The sequence below is a fragment of the Diospyros lotus genome, chromosome 15 (assembly GCF_014633365.1).
Source record: "Diospyros lotus cultivar Yz01 chromosome 15, ASM1463336v1, whole genome shotgun sequence".
NCBI lineage: Eukaryota > Viridiplantae > Streptophyta > Magnoliopsida > Ericales > Ebenaceae > Diospyros > Diospyros lotus.
The window spans coordinates 30,531,049-30,555,704 of record NC_068352.1 but is presented as its reverse complement, the minus strand read 5'-3'; the positions used below and the strand labels follow the sequence as shown (position 1 = coordinate 30,555,704).

Below are 24,656 nucleotides of genomic sequence, written 5' to 3'. Positions count from 1 at the left end.
ACAAATAATAAATAGTTATATTTATTTTTTTCTTGATCAACATTAATGTTTTACACATAACACTTATATTAGATAGTAACATATGATATTGTTATTAAGTATAAGATACAATGTCGTCCATATATTGGCCCCGTTTGTTGCAACTTAATTAAATAAATTATAGTTTATAATTTCTTATATTATAGTTTTTAAAACTTAAAATAAGTTGTGAACTTGTTTGTTACAACTTTTCAAAAAGATGTAGAAGCTATAGAAGATGAGGTACCTTAGCTTTGAAAAAATCAGCTTCTACCATTTCTAAAAGGTAGTAGAAGTTATAAGTTATAATTCTATAAGGTAAAACAAACAATACATTATCATTTTTTTGAAGCTAGAAGTTAAAAATTATAACTTTTAAGGTACAACAAACATGCCCAATATGTTTGGTTTTTAAACTTTTTAGCTTAGCAAAAAATTCTCATATTTATAAAGAGAAAGAGATTGACAAGATAACTCCTGGACTCCTTTCCATATAATGTAATTTCTCAATATTTTTTTATTTTTATGATTTCTAAAATTTAAAATATTTTTTTTAATAATATTATGATTTTTAAACTTTTTATTTATTTTTCAATTATAGTGTTTGTTTACATTTTGTACACAGTTAATAAATATTATAAATAATTAATTATTATACATTTAATTGATATAGTTAGAATTTAGCAATATTATGATTTTAAATATTAATATATTTATTTAAATTTTATAAATTAATTTTTTAATATTCATCTAATGGTTAAATGTATATTTAATTTTTTATAAAATTTAAATATTTATATATTTAAATATTCATTCCAAATTTAAATATTTATAAATTAATTAAATAAAACAAATAAAAATTAAAAATTAATGGTAGCGACGGATTTGGATAATCCGTCGCGGATTTAGAGACGGATTATTCAAATCCGTCTCTAATTTTATTTTTTTTAATTTGTTAACTTAAAATAATTTTTTATTTTAAATATAGCGACAGAAGGATATTTCTGTCGCTATATTTTAATAATAAAAAAATTATAATTAAAATTTTATTTTAATTATTTAAACTAATATTAAAATTAATTTTTTATTTTAAAATGCTGCGACGGAATTTTTTTCCCTCGCTATATAAAAATTTAATTTTTATTTTTTTATTATCATTAAAATATAACGACGGAAATTTATTTCCGTCGCTAAAATTAACGACGGAAGTATATTTCCGTCGGTAAAGTTTAATAATAAAAAAAATTATAATTAAAATTTTATTTTAATTATTTAAACTAATATTAAAATTAATTTTTTATTTTAAAATTTTGCGACGGAACTTTTTTCGTTGCTATATAAAAATTTAATTTTTATTTTTTTATTATCATTAAAATCTAATGACGGAAATATATTTCCGTCGCAAAAAAATAAAAAAATTAATTTTTTTGCGACGGAAAAATTCCATCGCTAAAATCCATTTCTAAATAAATTAAAAAAAAATTTCACAGTCCGTCGTAATTCCGTCGCTGTTCCGTCGCAAAATAGCAATGGAAATTTTCGTTGCTGAAAATCCGTCGCTAAATCCAGAATTTCTTGTAGTGGTAATAGTAATGTGGAGCTTTATTATCTTAGTTAGTGCTAAAATCTGAATACAATTTTTGACATTTTGGTACATTTGAAATCGGAATAAGCATTTCCTTGGAGCCCTATTATGTGATTTTTTTTTTTTTAGGCCATTCTTTGCCTTTATAATTGTAAATGATTTTAAGATACTTGATTTTGCCATGTATGGAATAATGTGAATTGAATTGATTGTTGATTTTGTGAACGGCATCACTTCCAACAAGATCCGTCTTTGAAAGATGATCGGTAGATCTGTTGGTTTCCTGCCATGAGTAACTTTGTACTTCTGAAACTTCTTTAGAAGCTTCCATACTTGATTCAAACAACTACTAGCCCTTGAACTATAACGTTGCTCTTTGTTAAATGTTTTCACCATATTCATCGAGTCGGATTCAACCCATATGGCTTTAAAAAGGACACCATTTTTTAAAATTTTGATCAACTCAGTTATTTTGATTTTTTATTTTATAAGAAAATTGAACCAAACCAAACTACACAAAAAACCAAACCGAACCAAATAGTTCTACAAAATGATTTGAACAAAAGAAACTGTTACGAGTATTTCTCGGACTACTCTTTATGGGCTAGACTCGACCCAGCCAGGCTAGCCTAATCGCCTAAAGTCTAATAGACCCGAGCTCGTCAAAATAAGGTCGCATATCGCTGAAACTCGAGCTCAGATCGCCAAATTAAGCGACCTTCCAGCAACGCTTCTAGTGAGCTCTTAGCTATACCTCCAACGAGCTCCCAACGAAACTTCCAGTTAGTTGGTCTAACCGTTCAGCTCGAATAAACAACAAAACTGTCGAACAACCGGAGGCAAGGACCCACTCACTTTATCTGAGGCAAGCCAGATCCCTCGTAATGAGGAACCCACTCCCAGTATTATGCAAATGATAAGAATAACTTATCCCCCATAATATCACCTTTATACTTTAAAATTGTATGCAATTATAAACACCCCTCACTATAAGTAGGGGTCAAAATATCATTGTAAAAGAAGAGGACAACAAGAATAATACACTGTTACTCTGCTAAAATACACAGAGAACAATCGTGGAGTGGGCATCATTATGGCCGAATCACGTAAAATTTCCATGCGTATCGTTTATCTTTGCTTCTACTCGGTTCTTCCTCTCTGTGTTTGGGCTCATTTTCTTATTGCGGGCCTACGAATCATGGTCGACTGATTCTAAACGTCGATAGAAACAAATTCAATTAATTCGATTTAACCAAATTTTTACTCACCCCTGATCGTAAGGCCTTACTTTTCTTTCTCTAACCTGATTAAGGAAAACCAATTGGGACCACCATGATAACACCTTTTAACAAAATAGGTTCCCTAATGACTGACCACATTGACACAAATTACCTGTAAAAAGGCCATCAAAAACTCATGTTATCATATCTTATTGTCATAAGCATCAAATGACATTTTCAATAACGCCAACACAAGAACAATCCAACTCACTATCCAACTTGACTATTAACAAGATCTCTACTGGTCCGAACATAAGACAGTAAAGTCTTTTATTATCGATACTTTAATCATGATTTATCATATACAGAGTCTTAAACACCTAAAAAAGGGTAGTTTATAATAAATTTAAAACAAAAATAAAGTTTATCCCTACCAACTATTATACATTTAGAATTTGTATTTCTAATAGAATATAATTAACATATGACGGATAATACATGGTAACCAAGGGATCTGAAGCGCTGATACATCGTAGCAAGTTTTTTATTGATCTGAAATTGTCTAACAGATCTCAATTCAAACTCAAGAAAGTGTTATCTAACTGATGGTAGCCATAAAAATCTTTCTTCATTCATTGCACATGGAGTTGTATGAAAGAGGCAGACTTACAATAAAAATTTCCAAAATGTAGTGTTCACAAGGATTCATATCTCAAGTAGTATATACTGATTTCAATACTAAATACAAACTTCTGGGAGTGCTGAGAGCTAGTTTTTTCAGTAACTACACCCTATGGTTCTTAGAGCAATAACAAACAAAAAATCAAGAGCAAATATAAAAGTAAAGGGGAAAAAAGAAAAAGAAAACTTTAAGCAATAACTATTGCCATAGGCAAGCTCCATTCAATGAGTAAAACATAAAAGAACAAGATTGCTTTTACAACTAAGATCCGAGCACAACTTACTGTTGTCACCATGAAGACCATCCATAGATTTAACTTTACCAATTTCAATTTTGTTCTCCTCAATGAACATGTGGGTTGCTGAGAAACATTAGACCTGCAAAAGGATTAAAAAAAAAAAAAAACATGTTGAATAACACATTTGCACTATTTAGAAGAGAGTGAAGTTTTAGGGATAGACATTACTTTTATGTAGAATAAGGGCAAGTTTTAGGAACATGTACTTGATCTCAAAAATCTGGTGGGTCGTCATCGAGTTATCGATGGGGCGAGTTCATTGGCATAAAGGGCTAACTCGTGCCAAAGGTAGGCACCATAGGCATGAGCAGGATTCCAAGTTTGATAATGAGTAGCTTGTAACGAAAGAGATTAACCACAAAAGTGTTGAGATTACATAAATCTTATCATATGTGCAGCGGAATTAAAAATTTAGTTTGCAAGTGTAATACCCTAGGTCACCGTAAATAAAAATCATAATTTTAAGCCCTAAAGAATTATTAAAATTTTAGTGGGTATGTATAAATTTAGTAGTTAACTTTATTTATGTTTTAATTAAATAATTTAAGGTATATAGTAAAAATATCATAATTTTGTATCACTGTATGTATATTTAGTCCCGTGTGTAAGTATGTACGTATATCATATATGTATATGTATATATGTATGTATAAGTATATATATATATTAAAAAAAATCAGAAGATCTAAAAATCGAAGCAGGAGCGCGCCATGCTCTGGCCGCGCCTACAACAAGCAAACCAGGGAGAGGGGGACATTTAATGAAGAATGGCCGTCGGGAATGACTTCTAGGATGCGTGGCGTTCGTGATGGGACAAGACACGCCGAGTTTTGGCTATAAATTAATAGTGGCAATCGAACAACCCCATTCATCCAAAATTTTTACTTCATAGATCAGTCAATTAGGGGAATGTTTGAGAGATTTGAGAGTGGGGTTTTGATCCTTGCTTCGTGGGCAACATTTCTGGAGTGTTTGGTGGCCAATGGAGCAGCGGAGAAGGAAATCCAAGCCTCATCGGAAAATCACAGCTTCACCGGAGCCGAGGCTTTATCGCACAAATTGAGGTATTTTTGCTATTTTTTTCTCGTTTTTAAGGTTGTTTTTGGGATCGGAAGGTCGAATATAGGGGGGAGGCAAGCTCCTTTTGAAGCTTAGGGGTCGGGCAGCGTCGGCGGCGGCGAGAAGGCCGCTGGAGAAGACTATTCAGTCAGGCGCGTGGCTGCACGGACCCGCGAGTGGGAAGAAGGCGCGTGCCTTCCACGCGCCCGCAAGGAAAAAAAATAAAGAAAAGAAAGGAAAATAAAATAAAATAAAATATGAAAAAGTTTTGAAAATTTTTTTATTGATTTGAAATTGTCTAACAGACCTCAATTCAAAGTCAAGAAAGTGTTATCTAACTGATGGTAGCCATAAAAATCTTTCTTCATTCACTGCACATGGAGTTGTATGAAAGAGGCAGACTTACAATCAAAATCTCCAAAATATAGTGTTCACAAGGATTCATATCTCAAGTAGTATATACCGATTTCAATACTAAATACAAACTTTGGGGAGTGCTGAGAGCTAGTTTTTTCAGTAACTACACCCTATGGTTCTTAGAGCAATAACAAACAAAAAATCAAGAGCAAATATAAAAGTAAAGGGGGAAAAAAGAAAAAGAAAACTTTAAGCAATAACTATTGCCATAGGCAAGCTCCATTCAATGAGTAAAACATAAAAGAACAAGATTGCTTTTACAACTAAGATCCGAGCACAACTTACTGTTGTCACCATGAAGACCATCCATAGATTTAACTTTTCCAATTTCAATTTTGTTCTGCTCAATGAAAATGTGGGTTGCTGAGAGACATTAGACCTGCACAAGGATTGAAAAAAAAAAAAAAAGCATATTGAATAACACATTTGCACTATTTAGAAGAGATTGAAGTTTTAGGGATAGACATTATTTTTATGTAGAATAAGGGCAAGTTTTAGGAACATATACTTGATCTCAAAAATCTAGTGGGTCGTTATCGGGTTGTCGATGGAGCGGGTTCATTGGCATAAAGGGCTAAGCCGTGCCAAAGATAGGCACTCCATGAGCAGTATTCCAAATTTGATAATGAGTAGCTTGTAACGAAAGAGATTAACTACAAAAGTGTTGAGATTACATAAATCTTATCATATGTGCAACGGAATTAAAAATTTAGTTTGTAGGTATCCCGTTTTTCAGAAAATATGGTTTAAGAAATTGAAAGCAAAAACGAAAAGTTACTTCTTTGATAAAATTCGATTTCACAGTTAGGTTTTCCGCCGTATAATTCTTCAAGTGTAGGATGCCGAGTCGGTCCACTCGAAACCACTTCTATCCAAGAATATCAAGAGAAATGGAAGTGAAAGAAATTTTTCTCAAAAAATTCTAACTCACTTCCCTAGATTCACACACAATTCCTCAAAACTCTCTCAACACTCAAAATGTTTCAAGTGTTTTAAATGAAGAATTAAGAGAGTTTTTATATAGGATTTCATTAATCCTACTTATTAAATGAGTTGGGCTTCTAAAGCCCAACTCATTTAATGCTATTAGGTCAAACCCAATTTAATGGTGTTTATTTAAATCCAATAGCGTCATTAGACCAAGTCTAATGTGCTACCAAAAGGCCTAATCCAATTGATGATTAAATAATTATATTCATAATATAATTATTTAATTATTCTTATTTATCTAATAAATAAATACACTATTATTAGTAAATTATAAAATTACTAACTTATCCATTTTCTCTTTAAAAGTGATTTCTTTTGGGTGGAACTTTCTGGGTTCACAAATAAATTGGCGACGAAAATAATCAATGATTAATTCTTGTAAATCATGAATAATATCTAGCAATATGTCATGAGTACCCAATTTATTGTGAAACTAGTATTGTAAACTTTTTACTACGTTACCATACAATACGATCCTTCTATAGTCTCATATCCTGACAAGATATGAGATCATGGTCAGTAGGTCGAATCTCTTAATCTCATCATATGACCAAATTTAAAATCAATCTTGACTAATTATGACACAACTCTTATGGAACAAATTCCATAGTCATATTAACTCGGCCAAGAATTTATTCTCAAATGATTATTAGATCGCATAAGATATTGTTAAGTTCAAGGGTAAGTAAATATGATTTTGATGATAATAAAAATATTTTTATGATATAAATAGATTTTTTATTCATATAAAATGTAAATTTATTTTGAATTAAAAATGAATACAAAAAGTAAATTTAGGGATATGTATAATTTCAGCCCGTGTTGTCAACTAAATTGTCATCCAGATTGGTTGTCTAGTATTATCCATTAAATTATATAAAAAAAATGATCCAAACTATGAGTAATGCACTTGTTTAATCATAGGTGGTTTTATGTAATTTAATTACTTTATAAATGAAAAATTTTATAAATAAGCAATTTTATCTCGCGGCTCGAAGTTAAATTTCGAGGTCATTATTATCATCCATCAATAGACTACAACTCGAATTATATACGAAAAAGAGGTTGATTTGAAACAATGCTCTTAATTAAACTTTATTTAAATAATGAATGATAACATATATAAATGGCTTAATACATATCCCATCAATAATTAAAAAAAATAGCATTTATTGCTTGATATATAAAATATTAATATTTAATATTTTAATTATTAAAAATTATTACTTTAAATTCTTACCGTGATGGAATATTAGCGCATGTATGAATGCACCCGTTCTCGAAAGCGACACGCCACGTGAATGATTGGTTGGCAGTATTTAAATAAGTCGATTGATTTGTTATTTTTTCCTCAATAATTAAAAAATATAACTTTTGGTCCCTAACATGCAAAATGTCAAAATTTTATATCTTAACTATTAAAAATTAGTATTTTAAGTGTTTAATCTGAGACACAAAAGATGATATAAACAAAAGAGTGAGAGAGAAAAATAAATTATTATTTTAAGTTCAACAAAGAGAAATTATAGAATTAGTTCTGTTATATTTTGTGATTAAAAATGAAAGAATGTAGCATTTTTTTATTAATAATTCGAAGATTTAGATGTTTGGAATTTATGGTGTTTTTTAATCTATGGCCAATTTGGCCTTTTCCTCGTCAAGATAAATTTTAATATGAAGTGTCTTGTTGATATAACTTTTTTATGACATGACACTTTCTCTTTTTTATGTGTGTTCTGCATGATATAGATAACAAATTTGTTTATCCTGAGTGAAGATAAGAACTTGAAATAATAATTTTTAATATTAAAAATACAGAATCTTGATGTTTTTATATACTATGGATCAAACGCTATATTTTTTAATTATTAAAGAGAGCACAACAAATCAATCAGCGTATTCAAATACTGTTAACTGGTCATCCACGTGAATAAGGGAGAGCAAAAGTTCAATTTACCCGAATAAACCCAAGTTGTCTGTTCGGTTTGGTTTTTTTCTTACATTGATTTAATTTGACTAATTTTTCTCAAAAATTTGATTTTTAATTTTTAATTTAATTTTTTAATTAAAAAAATAAAACTAACTTAACAAATTAAACTTTAAAATTATATTATTTTAATATTTATAAGATGTCATTTTTTTAATTTTATATTAAACCTGTGCAAATAAATAAGCATCATCAACAGAAGAGAGTTCATTGGGTGGGAAACGCGAGAAAGATTCGTTTGGAACGAATGCAAGCCTTCGTTGAGGAATCATGCATGAATACTATATGAAAATAAAAAATAAATACAATAAGAAATAAGATAGAGAAATAATATTTTTTTTAAAAAAAAAGTAAAATATGAAAAATTTATAAATAAAAAAATATAAAGTTATTTGTATAAATATAATTTTTAATATAAAAATTATTAAAAAATAATTATTCAATCTAAAAAATAAATCTGACTAAAGACAGAATTTTTTTTGTTTCTTTGGGAACAGAAACACATTTTCAAATCAGAAACGAGTTTTCGATATTTTCTTAATATTATAAAACAGTTCGGAGACGTTTTCAAAATTATAGAAATGACCTAAAAAAAAAAAATTGGAGTTTCTAGACGTTTTGGTACAAGAAAAGTTTCAAAAACACCGAAATAGAAACCTCAAATTGTTTTCATGCATCATAACTTGTGGTCAAATAATTTTACATCTAGATGTCATTCTTTTATATAGAAAAAGACAAATATTTAGATTTATTTTCAAGATAGTTGGCATTCTCGAGATTTATTCCATGTTCATAGAGTTTAAACATTATCAAATAGTAAAATCTCTTATTTAAATTTTAATAAAGATAAATCTATTAAATTTGATCCAAATTCTTTCAAATTAAGACTTAAAAATTAAATCTAAATTAATTTTTTAAACCTAGATCTGGACGGACATGTGTCATTCCCAATTTAAATTTCAAATGCTTCATATATACATTAATATGATTTTGTTACGTTACTTGGATCGATAATATTTACCGGACATGAATAAATTGAGAGGGGAGTGGGCCTTATGGAGGTGATGGGGCCTACATGCCACTCTCTACTAATCTATGTCCCGACGCAAACAAGATAGCATAGATGGACATTAATATATATAAGCATGAATGTGCATATATATATCTATATAATTTAGGTATGCTTACATATAAATATATACGTATGCACATATATAAAATATTTTAACAAATAAACATGCATATATACATATTTATTATTAATAAATTAAAATAAAATATTTAAAAATATTAATTTGATATTAGAATTAAAAAATATAAAATTTTATTTTGTAATAAATATTTATGTTACGAATCTGAATTTAGAGTAAACTAAAATATATTTTATTTTTCTTGATCTTAATGGATATGAATTTTATAAATCTAGTTCGAATTTAATCAATTGATAATCCTAAACACTCTTAAGAATTTCATTGTTTAAAAGCTCAATTGATTGGGATTGACTAGAAAAGAAGTAAAGGGAGTGAGATTTTAGTTATTAACCTTGAATTCATTATAAATGAATCACTAATGTTTGAATTTTTTGTATTATAATTATATTTAGAATTTTCGTTAAGGCCTCCCCCAAAGTTGATGACATGACATTGAGGTAGCCCTTCATTAATCTTTAATTAGAAGACTAGAGATTATTCACATCCTGAGCACACAATGAGAGCAAATGGAACCAATAGAACGTCGCTACGTGACAAGTGAACCACCTCTCCTTATATTCCACGTCAGCCCATCGTTCCCCCCCTCTCTCTCTCTCTCTCTCTTCTCTTTTCCCTTCTGCCCTGCATTCCCTCTCTTCTTACTTTCCTTCTCTTCTATTCCTCTCTTCCACCAAGACTGCCGTCGCCACCATCAACACCGCCACCTACTTGGTAGCCTACAACCCTGAATCATTGATCTAAGGACCTGATTCAAGCAAAATACAGTTAGAAATCAAGCAAAAGCCATGAATTAAACCCCTTGAAAACTGCCCCTGTTTTCGCGTCAATTCTGTCCAAATATTAAACTTCAATTAAATCCCAAATTTCTTGCAAATTTACAATGTGCAAGCATAAATCCAGGTCTACGGCCTTTAATAGATCTGAATTCACCCAAAAATCGCAAGAAAATTGAGTTAAAATCTTGAAAGAAACCACTTACTCGAACTGCCCCTGTTTTCGGCCAAGACTGTTCGAAAATTAAACTTGCAAGAACACTGTTTTCTTGCTTGGTTTTCCTCAAATTAATGCGTGCAGGGTCTTGCTTAGGTAGTATAGGTTCTAACCCAACAAACGGCAGCTCAAAAGCTCGTCGGACGAGGGAGAAATCGAGCTTCATATGAATGCTCCCCTGTTTCGCGACACAACAAGCTCCGGCGGATTTTTCAGCTTTTTCCGGCGGCTTCACCGGCGATTTCCCTTCCTTTCGGCAAGGCCTCGGACGAGAGAGAGAGGGGGGCTGACGTGGAAAAAATGAGACGGTCCACTTGTGACGTGGCAACTTTCTATTCATTATTATATAATATTTTATTTTAAAAAATAAAAATTAACTCTGTTAACAAGATTTTAAAATCACAACTTCTTGACCGCAGTTGATTTTTTAAATAATTTTATTATTATTGTAAAACTTTATTTAAAAATAAAAAATAAGCTAAAATTATTAATCGTCACCCAAAAAGTAATTTATTATAATATTTCGTAATTTAGAATTATTATATTAAATATAATCAGCCATCCTTACCAACAAAACGTTGGGGGTGAGGTGTCACCATCTCTACGCAGGAGAAAAGAAAACCGTATTGGGAACCAGATGCAGGGCTTCTGGGCTGCCTGACACGTGGCACGCCACCGTCTCGCGCCACGTAACCCTTGCCCTTCACGGGCACTCTGCCTTCTCCTCCTCTCCATCTAATCTTGAAGATAATTTGTGCTCTCCCAGAAGCAGCAGAAGAAATTAAGCAGAGAAGGCAGAAATGGAGGTTCCAGTTGGGTTCATTGCAAGGCTCTGGAGCTTCATCTCCTTCCTCCCCTTCTTCTTCCTCCTCCTCCTCCTCGGATTTCTCAAAGGTATGTATATAATACACACACACACTAACTTCTTCGGTACTTCAAGAACCCAACTCCACCCCGAAGGGTGTAAGAGGTTAGAGTGATCTCTTTTGTGATCGGGCTCAAGCTTCTATAAGCTACCATACAGATTTTTGTACGTTTACTCTGTGTACATGGCTTGTGAGTTACCGTGTGTAGCCAGTGAGTTACTGGGTACATACATTGAAGATCGTGATTTTGGGTTTTTATTCAAACAATTATCCCACTTATTATATTGCTTTGTGTTTATATTTCATCCTGATGTATATGAACTATATGTGTTGCCAATATTGAAGCCAAAATCATAAGGAACCCAAAAACTTGGTGATTTTGATGGTGTTTTGTTGGATAGGGGCGATCACCAGTCCAGTGGTTGGGGCCATTATCGGTGTAGGAAATTCAGCAGTGGTGATTGGGCTTTGGCCAGCACACTTCATCTGGACTTGCTACTGTGTGGCCAAGTATGCTTCCATTTTGTCGCCCTTTTTGCAAATCTGTATATTTAACATCAATTTGGGTTCTTATTTATTACCCCTCTGTTCTCATGGTTTGTGCTTTTTCTTTGATACTGAGCTCTGTTCAGAACCAAAAAGCTTGGATTGGGGCTGAAGGTGTCGCTGCTGGTGGTGCTGCTGCCAGTGCCTCTAGTGCTTTGGCCAGTTCTTGGAATTGTGGGTAGCCTTTTGGTTGGCATAGCATATGGGTTCTTAGCTCCTTTACTAGCAACCTTCCATGCTGTTGGAGAGAATGTCACTGACAAATTCTTCCATTGCTTTGTTGTGAGCCACTCTTTCTCCTTTCCCTTTGCTCTATATGAATCTCGAGTGATTTGTCTATGGGTTTCCCAGATCTTTAGAGACCCTTATGTAAAAACACATCACTACTGGCAACTTATTTGTTGGAGATTTCATGTGTGTTAGTCCTCTTTGGCTGTAACCTGTTGGAGTACTATAATCCCAATCTTTTACATTTTACAAACCACAATCTTACTTTTATCATGGACATGCATGATCAAATATGTTCAAATATAATATGGCACACCTTGAGCCATTGAGAATGAAAGAGAATGCTTTAGAATCTGAACCTTCTTATTAATCTTTAATCTTTCAAATTGCTTGAAGGATGATCACCAATTTGATAAGGGTTTGATCTTCTATGTCCTCTCTTTAATATTCGCTCTAAATGATGGGATTGATACAAACTGGGGTTGAATGGAGACAGGGACCAAGTGTCCCTTTATATATGCTTTAACTGATGAAAGTAGATTTATCTTCTTCTTGAATGCATTCATTGGACAAATTCTTACATTCATCTTAAGGATTCCATAAACCTTTGTTGATGTAATGAACATAGTAAAATATATCAATTAATTTCCAAGTAACACTGGCTTCAACCAATGTACCTTGTGTAATGAACGTAGTAAAATGAACAAGTAATTTCCAAAAACACTGGCTTCGACCAATGTATCTTGTATAATTACCTTCATACACATCTTTATTCATACATGCATCTTAAGGTTCATGTACAATTTTCCTAATGTGTTCACTAAGACCACACTAATGTTCATGATTATCCACTCATGCATATGGTATTTATGTGCATTGCTCTTGATGTGGTCATTAAGTCCACTCAATTTACAAAAAAATCTAACATCAGCATATATAAAAACATCTCTCTTTCTTATAGAGAAGAAAAAAAAAAAGACCCTCTCTTTTCCTCATTGAAGTATTTATTATGCTGGAATAAACTGAAAGATTATTGGTCTTATTTTAGTGCCTGAACAAAGTTTCAGGTAGCTGAGCAAACTTCTAGTATCCAATGAAGTTTGGTTAGGTACTAAACCAAACAAAAGTAACATCTATGCTTTTCTATGTTCCATCTTGCTTAGTTTGTTTATTCTCAATATTATTATAGGTATCTTCCATTCTTTTTTTACCATCATCCCCGAACTTTACAATAACAGTATTCTAGTTACCCTGGTTCGAAATATTTCCCATCCTGGTCAATTTGAAGATTTCAAACTTGTGGTTGTTGCTCCAAATTCACTATCATTACTAAATGTACCGCACACCCTTGATAATTCCATGTGGCTGTTCTTTCCATTCTAACAGTTGGATTAATCAGAATAAGTCGCTCTTTCCTCTTTGGATGAGACTGATATTATGGGTAATTATCAGGATGGTTGTTGGTCCACAATTGAGGGAGCATGCACTGTGGTGAGAGATTTTACAGATTTTTGTTTCCACTCGTATTTCTCCTATATGGATGAATTGAGCGAAGAGAAGCCTATTGACATAAAGTTAGAAACTTTCCTTCTCAGTGGTTTTGATCCAATGGAAAAGGTTGTGAGTGAATTATTAATTTGTCATTTAAAGTGTTGCTAGGTTGGTGAAACTCCCAAGCTGTTTATTGGTTATCCTGCTTGGTGTTCTACTGGATGTCCCGTTGATTACAGCTGTTGCTCTGTGGAAAAGCCCTTACATGCTGTTCAGAGGATGGAAGAGGCTGCTGGAAGACTTAATTGGAAGAGAAGGACCATTCCTGGAGACAGTATGTGTCCCATTTGCTGCCCTTGCAATCATCTTATGGCCTCTGGCTGTGGTCGGAGCTGTGATAAGTGCTTTCTTCACCAGCTTCTTTCTTGGACTATATGGTGGAGCTATTGTCCAGCAGGTCTGCCTGAACTTCCCTTTATTCCAATTCATGCTAGAACTTCAGACTGATGTCAATGTTTTCTTATATTATTTGTTTTTGGTTCAAGCTAACGTGAGATTCAATGTTCTCAGGAAAACTCGCTTCTGATGGGACTTGCATATATTGTGGCAGTAGTTTCTCTGTTTGATGAATATACTAATGATATGCTTTATTTGAGGGAGGGGTCCTGCTTTCCTAGGTACCACTTGGAATTCTAGAATCTCCAGCTTTGTGTATTTGTGCGACTTTCATGTTCTTTAGAACCATAGTCTACACTGCAATTTTCATTCCTGGGCCTTAAAGCTAGGTCTGGAGCAAGTCTTCCTTGTAATCTGATTCTAAGAAATCCTTCCGACAGCCAGGCCAAGATATCGCAGAAACACAAGGCCTGTTGACATTCTGGAAAGAACAAAATCAATTGACAATGATGGAACTCATCAAGAGAATGTGGGAGAAGGTTCACCCAATTTCAAGCTAGCCACAGAGCAATCGAGGACATTAAAATGGACAATCCAACAATACATACCAATACAGGTGAGTACAGATGTTCATGCACCCGGAAACTAACATCTGATTTGTCAACAGTGGAGGCTGATTGTTAGAATTCAACAGATATGGGATTGGCTGTTTAAATCTTGTGAGGAAAATGGTAGGATACTGCTTTGTGAGGGTCTGCTTGATGTCAAAGACTTGGAAGAATGCATTCTAAAGGGAAAATGTAACAAGTTAGGCATTAAACTACCGGCTTGGTCCCTTCTACAGTGTCTCCTGCTATCAGCAAAGTCAGATTCGTCCGGCTTGGTGATTTGTATGTCCTTATTCCAACTTCGTTCTTTGCATTTGTCAAATTGGAGTTACATCACTCTGTTACCGTCTTTATAGCTGATGGTGTGGAATTGACGAGCGCTAACTGGCCAAAGGACAAAGTGTTTGAGTGGTTCATTGGGCCGCTACTCATAATAAAGGAGCAAATAAAGGGACTCCAATTAGATGAAAATGAAGAAATATCCCTAAAAAGGATGATTATGCAGTGCAAGAATGATAAGCCAGAAGATTGGGATGGTTTTCCGTCCAGTGACAATGTCAGACGAGCACAATTGCAAGCCGTTATTCGGAGGTGAGTGAATTATCTCTGCTCTGAAATACGCAGTTGCTGGTAGTATGGACTCAAAGTCGGTAACATCTCAGTTGCTTATATTTTTCTTAATGTTACGGTCAAATAGATTTTGAATCTTTTTATACAGTGTCTCGTCTGTATATATTTTTCTTAATGTTAAGGACTGAGTTTGTTGTAAATTTTTCTATCTTTGGGCCCAATTGAACTCATTTCTTTATATTGTTGTTGTTTGGCGTTCTGCATGTATCGTACACCATATGCAGCATCAACTGAACTTTTTTCTCTCTTTTGTGTAGCCTTCCCTTTTCTAGTATCATATCTGACTACAGGTGAAGCAATTGCTTGGTCTTTACATACATTAGGACATGCAAGGCCTACTCCGAATTTGACTATTAAATTGGTAGCAATGCAAAAACTTTTTCTTTGTCAGGCTGCAGGGAATTGTTGGCTCCATGTCTAGGATGCCAACCTTCCCAAGGCGATTCAGGAATATGGTGAAGGTGTTGTGCGCAGAAGTGATACAGGCTGGTGTCGTAGCAAATGATGCGGGAGGAAAACAAAACACCAAATATGGTGACAGAAGCCTTCCCGGAGGTGGCAACAGGAAGAATAGAGAGGCGACAGCAGAGAGGAGTGAGCATGACCTGAACAATGGGAGTATGGTATGACTGTTGGTTTTAAGGTTCTTGGTAAGATGGTTTCAGAAACAGTTCTTTCCTTTCCTGTGGTTCAAATTTTAGGATGAAAATATTGCCTTGAGTTCGAAAGGGTGGTTAGTTTATTTAAAGACCATATCTGTAATCAGACACTCAACTTGGATCAACGATTATGACCTAAAAATTTGATATTTGAGGCCTTCTTGGATTTGATTTGATGTGTACTAAGATAAATCTCAAACATTAGCTTAGGGGACTTAGGGGAACACTTTTTTTTTTTTTTTTTTTTTTTGGGGGGGGGGGGGGGGGGGGGGGGAGTCTGTTTACCAGCTTGGTCGGAGTTTGAATCCTTTTTCCTATTTTCAGCCCTTCTATTTTGGGAAATGTCATGCTCAACAGCCTGTTGGTGGGGATTTTTCCTCCACAAACCCAAAAACTTTCGTGGACCAACCTCTTCAATTTTCTTCTCCAGATCTCCCAACTATTCCTTTTCCGGTGAACTTTCCCACCGGTTCTGCAATTGCTTTTCCGGGAAAATCAAATCCATTTCATCCCCTCCAACATGTGTCTATACAGATCATCTCATGTTCTGAATCAACAACATATTGATTGACGTAGAGAGCTTGATGAATTCTCTGTAGACCTTATTCTGAAGGTAATTTCCAGATTTTATCGTTCATCTAGAGATCAATAAGCAGTCCAGGCTAGGGCCTGAATAGGCTGGGTTCTCTTGTTGTGGCAACAATAGAGTGGCATAGGATTTCATTCATTCACCTTGTATTGAACAAAACCCGGCCAAACTGTGACCATGTCATATGAAATTTCCTCATCCAGAGCCCGATCACTCTCCTTGTCTCACAATCCATTAGGTCAGAAAGTAGCAGATGAACCCGTAACCCCAAAAAATGCACAAAGTAGTGTCACCTGCATCTACGTGACCCACATTGGTGGCTACTGGCACAACGTGACGGTGCTATGGTCTAAGAACCTGATGAACTATTCATTCACCATTTCAGTGGACAGCATGGGAAGTGATTATAACTACTCTTGCAAGGTTGATCTCAAGCCTTGGCACTTCTGGAGCAAAAAAGGGTATAAGAGCTTTGATGTTGATGGCAACGAAGTCAAGGTTTATTGGGATTTGCAGGCAGCCAAGTTCTCCGGTGGGCCAGAGCCGAGTTCAGATTTCTATGTTGCCCTAGTTTCTGAGGAGGAGGTGGTGCTGTTGCTGGGAGATTACAAGAAGAAGGCTTACAAGAGGACCAAGTCAAGGCCAGCCTTGGTTGAAGCAAAGTTGTTTTATAAGAAGGAACATGTGTTCAATAAGAAAAGCTTCTCGACCAGGGCCAAGTTTGATCAGACAGTAAAAGAACATGAAATTGTTGTGGAGAGTGCAACATCAGGGCCTAGAGATCCTGAGATGTGGATTAGTATAGATGGGATTGTGGTTATCCACATTAGAAACTTGCAGTGGAAGTTCAGGGGGAACCAGACTGTGTTAGTTAATAAGTTACCTATTCAAGTATACTGGGATGTGCATGCTTGGTTGTTCTGCACCCCTGGATCGGGCCATGGCTTGTTCATCTTCAAGCCTGGTGCACCAGAACCCGACGGGGACAAGGAGGAGAACAGCCAAAGTGACAGTGAAAGCGACAATAGTAGCAGCAATAGTGGGTACTACTCAGTTGTCAGCCATTCAAAAGACTCACATTTCTGCCTTTTTCTGTATGCATGGAAGCTTGAATGAATTTGTATCCTCATCTCAGCAATTGCCCCGAGACTGCACAAACCTTGGGAGGCATATGAATCAAACCGTTGCTGCTCTATATTGGGTTCAAACCTGATTGATTTTTTACCAGCACAGTGTGCTTGGCATCATTGTATAGAGATGCACGGGTAAATCTTCATTTTGCAATGGATGGATTGTTCTAATCATTCAATACTCTAGACACAGGTTTGCTCATCAATTCAGTCTAATTCTTCAACTAGTCATGGAGCTTGCAAACTGCATCAGATCACAAAGTAAAATGTACAAGTTTGTATATGTAGAAGGTTGCATAGTTAAAAATCTTGCACTTCATGGCAACATGATCATCATTTGATACCAGCTTGTCCAATTAAGCTGTGCATGGGATTATCCGCCAAGACTGGTGTAAAATTTGACAAAACTTGCTTTGGAAAAACAAAAAGAAAGAATAAGAACTGTGCCTAGCAGAAACCTCCTATATTATGCTCTCTTGTTTGGCAAAGGTTTTTTTTTTTTTTTTTTTTTTCCGGTGAAGACAGTTCTGCTTCCAAAGCACGGCTCTATTCTGGAAATTGATTTAGTGGAAGCTTTTTACGAGGAGCCACCTTTGGCAACATGATAGCCATGTTTTCTTCACCTCCAAACTAAGGTATGAGCACACATCTAAAGCACTTGCAAGAAACTTAGATCTAGAGAGAAAGAACTCTGGATGCACATTACCCATTGTATGCTTAACAAGAAAATGCATTTTAACCAAAGAAAGGAACAAAAAACACAAAAATGGCGAAGGGCCTATTGACAAGCCAGACATCGATGTCACCTCCCAAAACATCTTAGGATTGAAGATGTCAGGGACGAAGAAAGAAACTTCAAACCAGCAGATCCTCCAGGAAAGTAGGAAATCACGTAATATGACAGTGCAAGGACCTACAATCATAGAGAGACGTTGCTTATCATAATAGGAAAACAAAAGCGGGATTATTCAAAGCAATATATGTGACAAAAACATGTATTATTATTTACAGATGTTAGATATTTAAGAGCCATGGAATTGCTTCCACTTTTCTTATGAAAAAATACAACCATGGAGTTATCCTGAACTGTAGGATTTGTCTTCGACAATGTATTGGCAATATCAAGAATCTAACTTTGTCGAAAACAAATGTAGCCCAAATAATTAAAACAGAAAACAAAGGACTTGTAAAGAACAAAGTAGAAATTGAAGCTAAGGGGAAAGAATAATATAAGGCTTCTAAGTATAGTAGCCTTTGGATCAAGAAGGAACATGCCATCCACAGCTGGTTATCAGTCATTTAATTAATGTTGATTTCTTCTGTATCTGAACTGGATTTAACAACTCTTAGGTGCTCATTGGAAAAGCAATAGGAGACGGGCAGCAATAAATAAATGGATAATATTCTCTACAAATGACCGATAACCAGCAGTTTATGGCATGAAGAAGAACCGTTGTTCACTATCGTGATTGGCGGCATAGAATTCCCATCCACAGGATATACCATTAAGTTCGCAGGATCTAACCGTCTAAACTGTGTTTCTAAGACGAGATATATCCTTCAGAATGCATAAATCTTTGTCTAGTTTAGAAACATTAACTTAGCAAAGGTGCTGAGGTTCTGATGCAGTCAAGATCCCATCAGTAAACAGATACAGATGCTATTCACATTTACTATGTGAAGAGCATTTGAAAAAAAAAATATATATATATATAAAGGGTAATAAAGCAGAAAAACAGAGTAAGGAATGATACCTGTAGCACAGAGAAGAGCACAGAGAGCATATAACTGTGAAGGAACATGGAAACATACACCGTTCCCACCATGCTACCAATGAAACCCAATGTAAAAGGAAGCCTCTGCAGTAAGCAAGAAACAACAAAGAAAAAAGAAATAATACAAGGTAAAGAAAATAAATATAACACAAATGCCAAAACGAGAATACAGTACTGGAAGCAAAACTAAGATGATTATATATTTAAAGATAAGTAGTGGTCCCTAATTAAACAAGGAAAAGAAAAGCATTAGTACCTCTTTTGAAGACATGTGTAAAAGTTGATACTTAGGACCTTTGAGGGCAAAGAACGATCCAATAATCAGGGTGCAGCCAATGGTAAAGCATAAAGCAAATTTTTGAGGCATTATCACCATGACAGGAAGGAACATGGTGAAAGCAATGAAAATAAAGAACACTCCAGCAGCAACAAGTAAACCAAAGTACATCAGTGACTTCCCAGAAGGGATATTGCTGGTGGCAGACTGAAAACTTCCTGGCAGTTCTCTCACTCCTTTTGAAACACTATATTTTGGCAAAAGAAAAGGCCAATTATTTGTTGTCCAGTTGCAGTGAGTTAAAAGCAAAAGAATGTAAAGAATTTGTATTTGTCACATAAGCCATCTGGCATCATGCTATAGAGTTCTTGGAGGGGAACAAAAAACTATTGCATTTCCAGTTTTCATGTTCTACCTGTTAAGGACCATCCAATAATAGAGTGGCCGTTAAAGCTAGTTCTATAGCTTTGTCATGGCATCTCTTTATAAAAGGCTCCCTCTGAATCATTTTCACAATTCAAACAAATTACAAAAGCCAAAACAAACATACATATAACCATTGCACAATACAGAGTACATATATTGGCTGCTGAGCTCTTTTTAGGTGTAGAAAAGTACAGCGAACGGTGAATATATGATAATCTCACAATAGAAAAGTCAGAGACACCCAATGATAATAAAGCACAGCCATTCCCAAAACATCCAACCATGAGTATAACTCAGATTATCCGTATCTTTACCTAGCCCAAAAAAAAAAAAAACTCAGATTATCCATCTCCCGTGAATTATCCCTAGCAAAAACCCACAGAGAAAGCACGTCAGCATCAAAGTTTCCCCTATACATCATATCAACAAGGTCATCATACCTTGCTATCAACTTAGGCTTTGAACTTCGCCCCAACTTTTTCAATAAGCCATCACAATGGTTGAAATTAGGATTCAATTCTCAAGCTCCACATGTAACCTTCACCACAACTCGACCACCCAATATCTGAACAAGTTTTTACCATCGCATAAACACGCCACCAGCATCAAATAGAGCAGCAACGTAACAGATGCTAAAGTCCATTACATGTATGAAATTATTCCAAAAATGTGAAATTGAGCTATTCTTCCCTAAATTATTCCAATAACTAGTTTTGAACAAATCTGCACCAGCATCATATAGCAGCAACACAACAGATACGAAGTCCAGTACGCATGCGAAATTATCCAAAAAAAGTGAAAAATTCAGCAAGTCTCCACGCAAGACAGAGAGAATCAAAGATACATATACATAGATACGCGCACCAGTATCATATATATGCACGGAGATACAAACATGCGTGGACACACATAGAGAGGCACAATCTCATACAGATATACCTATACGCGTATTGAAAACAGTGAAATCGAGGATTACACGTTGAAAGTGCCGGAGACTTTATCGTTGGCTGTTCGGACTGCGGCCTCGAGATCGAACCCTAGGTCGGAGCCCTCGGCGTCCTGGGAGGCCGCGTAGGCGTTCCAGTCGGCGAGCAAAGACGACGAAGTTTTATCCGGATCACCGCTCGTGCTCGGTCCGCCTGCGAACCAGGCCTGCGCCGTCTTCTGCATATCCGAAACTCGAAGCAAGCTAACGATTTGGAGAGGAAAGGCAGAGTGAAATGGCGAGTGAGAGTGCCAATTGGACTGAGAGAGAGAGAGAGAGAGAGTTGCAGATCTGATGCGGGTATTTGCCGGTAAACGCTTGGCATTTGTTGTATTAGGGCTGGGAATTTAATTTTGCCTAAACTGTCAAATTAAAAATATTGCGGTAATTAATGTCCAGCCTAACAAAATAACCAGAAAATGTTTTTCATTTTTGGATTCATATATTAAAATTAAAAATTATATTTGTTCAAATGAAATTCATAAATATTTAAATTGTCATGATTTAATTTTACATCATTATATTTTTTATTTTAAACGATAATTTGTGATTCAAATATGATATCTATTGTAACTCATCATTTGGAAAATTTCTCTTCAAAGAGGCATTTTTTTAGAGAATAAGTTCTCTTAGACAAAAAACTCTCATAGGAGAAGAAGTTCTCTCAAATGAGTCAATATGGAGGCTCTTCCGAGAAGAAGTAACAAGAAGTTCTCTTGGTGAGATATCCTATATATTAGATTACATTAAGTCGAGCCATCTTTTCAAGAAAGAACAAGGGAGATCTTTCTCCTTAACAATTTTACCATATGTTGTCAACAACATAGCCTACTTGAAATAGGCTCTCATTCCTTTAGAAGACCATTCCTCCATTGGGGGGGGGGGGGGGGGAGAATTCTCGCCAAGCCCTCTTCCAAGTTCAACCCCTAGACAACATCATGTAATCGTCAAGACAATGCCGCGTCCCCACATTTCTTAGTCATTTATCAAAGGGTATAAATACCCTACAACCCTTCATCGTTGGGATTCTTTTCCTAACCATTGGACTTTCAACATTTGCACAACTATAATTCTCTCGAACAACTCAAAACCATACATTTTCCTACATCTAAACAACACCATAATCCTTTCTAAGTTAAGCATAAGAGGGCTTATGTGGAAAAAATCCCTCCATGTCTTTTGATTGCCTCTTGTCTTATAAAAGCTTTTCTTGGGAACACATCAACTCTTTTGAACAACAAAGACTTTCCCGAACCACTTTATCCCTAACAAACATTAACTATCTCAAACATTAGATCGAACTTCTTCCGAACAACTTTGGCTCTTCTCTTAGTCTTCTCCTGGATAACTTTGTCCTATGCTTGACTTTGCTATCATTTAACTCAGATTGTGCACAATCATTTCCAAAACTTCCAACCATGAGTATAACTTAGATTGCCTGTATCTTTACCTAGCCGCCACCCAAAAAAAAAAAACTCAAATTATCCATCTCCCATTAATTATCCTTGGCAAAAATTGATGACCTTGCTATCAACTTAGGCTTTGAACTTGGCCCCAACTTTTTCAATAAGCTATCACAAAGGTTGAAATTAGGATTCAATTCTCAAGCTCCGCATGTAACCTTCACCACAACTCGACCACCTAATATCTGAACAAGTTTTTACCATTGCATAAACACACCACCAACATCAAATAGAGCAACAACATAACAGATGCTAAAGTCCATTACAGATATGAAATTATTCCAAAAATATGAAATTGAGCTATTCTTCCCTAAATTATTCCAATAACTAGTTTTGAACAAATCTGCACCAACATCATATAACAGCAACACAATTGTAATACCTCGAGAGCCTAGAGAATGGTAGTTTATATCGAGGATAAGTAAGGAAGGAAATAACATCAACTGGATACATTTTAGGTTGAATGTAGGCAAAGAACTCCCAGATTAAGCATGCTTAAGCTGGGGAAGTTCAAGGATGAGTGACCCCCTAGGAAGTTCGCGTAGGCCCATCAGGGTAAGTTGTTCTGGTCCTTCCTATCGCTCAATGCGGGATGTTACAGATGGTATCAGAGCTGACCTGAACCGTGTGTTTTGACCATGTACTAGCCAAAGACTGGGGGTACTAGATTGTAAACCATGTACTAGCCCAAGACTGGGGGTACTGGACCGAGGACACTAGATATGAGAAAACTAGAACCAATTATAAGGTCGCATGACGAAAACGTCATGTGCTCAAGAGGGAGAATGTAATACCCCGAGAGTCTAGAGAATTGTAGTATATATTGAGGATAAGTAAGGAATGAAACATACTAGTTAGATATCTTTTGGGCTGAATATAGGCAAAGAACTTTCGGGTTAAGCATGCTTGAGCTGGGGAAGTTTAAGGATGGGTCCCCTAGGAAGTTTACGTAGGCCTATAAGGGTAAGTTGTTTCAATCCTTCCTATCGCTTGATGCGGGATGTTACAACAACAGATACGAAGTCTAGTACAAATACGAAATTATCCCAAAAAAGTGAAAAATTCAATAAATCTTCACGCAAAATAGAGAGTATCAAAGATACATATACATAAATATACGCACTAGTATCATACATATGGACACGAATACAAATATGTGTGGACATATAGGCACAATCTCATACAGAGATATCGATACGCATATTGAAAATAATGAAATCGAGGATTACACGCTGAAAGTGCTGACGACTTTATCATTTGCTATTTGGATTGCGGCCTCAAGATCGAACCCTAGGTTAGAGCCCTCGACGTCCTTAGAGGCCGCATAGGTGTTCCAATCGCCAAGCAAAGACCACGAAGTTTTTTCCATATCACCACTCGTGTTGGAATTAATAGGTCTTAAATGTGTGAATTGAAATAGTCTCTAAGTTATAAAGTGTCATTTAATGTGAAAATAATCTCGCGTTGAAAACGTCTTATTCACTAAAGTTAACTTTTAAGAATCTGAAGTCAATTGTCATCTAAGTGGGAGTCGGTTGTCCAAAAGAGGCTCTCGATTAGACCAACTTTTCATAATAAGTTATTGGCTAAGTCAATTATGGCTTTGCCAAAATCAACTCTGGCACGTTAAGAGTTGACTATGGCTTTGTTATAGTTGACTCTAGCACATTAAGAATCAACTATGGATGGTAGGGAGTTGACTTTCAATCTCAATTTTTGGAAAAAAAATCTTCAGAAATGCATGGTCGAGTGGCTCGATGATGTGACAAGCAGATCGATGCAGGAATGATGTGGCAGAGGCATCTAGAAGGCATATGTGTGGCATGCCTCTATGCAGTAGGTGCCGAGTAAACGCAACCGTTCATACGGGATGCGGATGAGTGGACACGTTCATTCGGATGTAAAAGATACATGGTAAAAGATGCGAACTTTCACAATAGGGTGCAATATGGATCGCTAGATCGTACCCAAATCTAAAAGGATGTAATCTGAAAATTTAGATGAATCCAGATCAAACATCATAACCTTTCACGATTGGACACCAACAGCTCAGGGTGCGATTTTGTGCACTTTCTTTAACGAAAGTGCAGTTTACCTTCGTCAATTTGGAAGACAAATTTGTCAATTTTC

At 35.2% G+C, this 24,656-nt stretch overlaps 3 protein-coding genes across 5 annotated transcripts; 2 read left to right on the top strand and 1 right to left on the bottom strand.

The window, feature by feature from the left end:
* The first annotated feature begins 11,060 nt into the window (after positions 1-11,060).
* LOC127792085 (uncharacterized membrane protein At3g27390) lies at positions 11,061-16,030 on the top strand. 3 transcript variants are annotated; one of them, XM_052322427.1, is made up of 10 exons: positions 11,061-11,351; positions 11,725-11,833; positions 11,956-12,151; positions 13,550-13,671; positions 13,748-14,045; positions 14,159-14,265; positions 14,429-14,600; positions 14,679-14,874; positions 14,949-15,183; positions 15,480-15,756. In XM_052322427.1, the coding sequence occupies exons 1-10, from the start codon at positions 11,258-11,260 to the stop codon at positions 15,514-15,516; spliced, it is 1,566 nt and encodes a 521-aa protein (XP_052178387.1). In that variant the 5' UTR covers positions 11,061-11,257; the 3' UTR covers positions 15,517-15,756. The 3 variants fall into 3 exon arrangements, with proteins under 3 accessions (XP_052178387.1, XP_052178386.1, XP_052178385.1); XM_052322426.1 differs by having other exon boundaries at positions 11,062-11,351; positions 13,757-14,045; positions 15,614-16,030; XM_052322425.1 differs by having other exon boundaries at positions 11,062-11,351; positions 15,614-16,030.
* Positions 16,031-16,124: 94 nt separating this feature from the next.
* On the top strand, positions 16,125-17,786 carry LOC127792086 (uncharacterized). Its single transcript, XM_052322428.1, has one exon. The coding sequence runs from the start codon at positions 16,648-16,650 to the stop codon at positions 17,584-17,586; it is 939 nt and encodes a 312-aa protein (XP_052178388.1). The 5' UTR covers positions 16,125-16,647; the 3' UTR covers positions 17,587-17,786.
* A 249-nt stretch (positions 17,787-18,035) lies between these two features.
* On the bottom strand, positions 18,036-21,388 carry LOC127792087 (protein transport protein SFT2-like). Its single transcript, XM_052322429.1, has 4 exons — positions 21,055-21,388; positions 19,632-19,899; positions 19,355-19,459; positions 18,036-18,513 (listed from the first exon to the last, which is right to left on the bottom strand). The coding sequence occupies exons 1-4, from the start codon at positions 21,246-21,248 to the stop codon at positions 18,403-18,405; spliced, it is 678 nt and encodes a 225-aa protein (XP_052178389.1). The 5' UTR covers positions 21,249-21,388; the 3' UTR covers positions 18,036-18,402.
* Between the last annotated feature and the right edge of the window lie 3,268 nt (positions 21,389-24,656).

Bases quoted from the DNA above. Each gene is read 5' to 3' on its own strand.
- LOC127792086 (XM_052322428.1), top strand. From the start codon at position 16,648: ATGTCATATGAAATTTCCTCATCCAGAGCCCGATCACTCTCCTTGTCT.
- LOC127792085 (XM_052322425.1), top strand. From the start codon at position 11,258: ATGGAGGTTCCAGTTGGGTTCATTGCAAGGCTCTGGAGCTTCATCTCC. The intron at 11,352-11,724 runs GTATGTATATAA...TTTGTTGGATAG, and splicing joins CCTCCTCGGATTTCTCAAAG to GGGCGATCACCAGTCCAGTG. The intron at 14,046-14,158 runs GTCTGCCTGAAC...CAATGTTCTCAG, and splicing joins GTGGAGCTATTGTCCAGCAG to GAAAACTCGCTTCTGATGGG.
- LOC127792087 (XM_052322429.1), bottom strand. From the start codon at position 21,248: ATGCAGAAGACGGCGCAGGCCTGGTTCGCAGGCGGACCGAGCACGAGC. The intron at 19,900-21,054 runs GTAATCCTCGAT...GCCAAAATATAG, and splicing joins GTCTCCGGCACTTTCAACGT to TGTTTCAAAAGGAGTGAGAG. The intron at 19,460-19,631 runs GTACTAATGCTT...TGCTTACTGCAG, and splicing joins TACACATGTCTTCAAAAGAG to AGGCTTCCTTTTACATTGGG.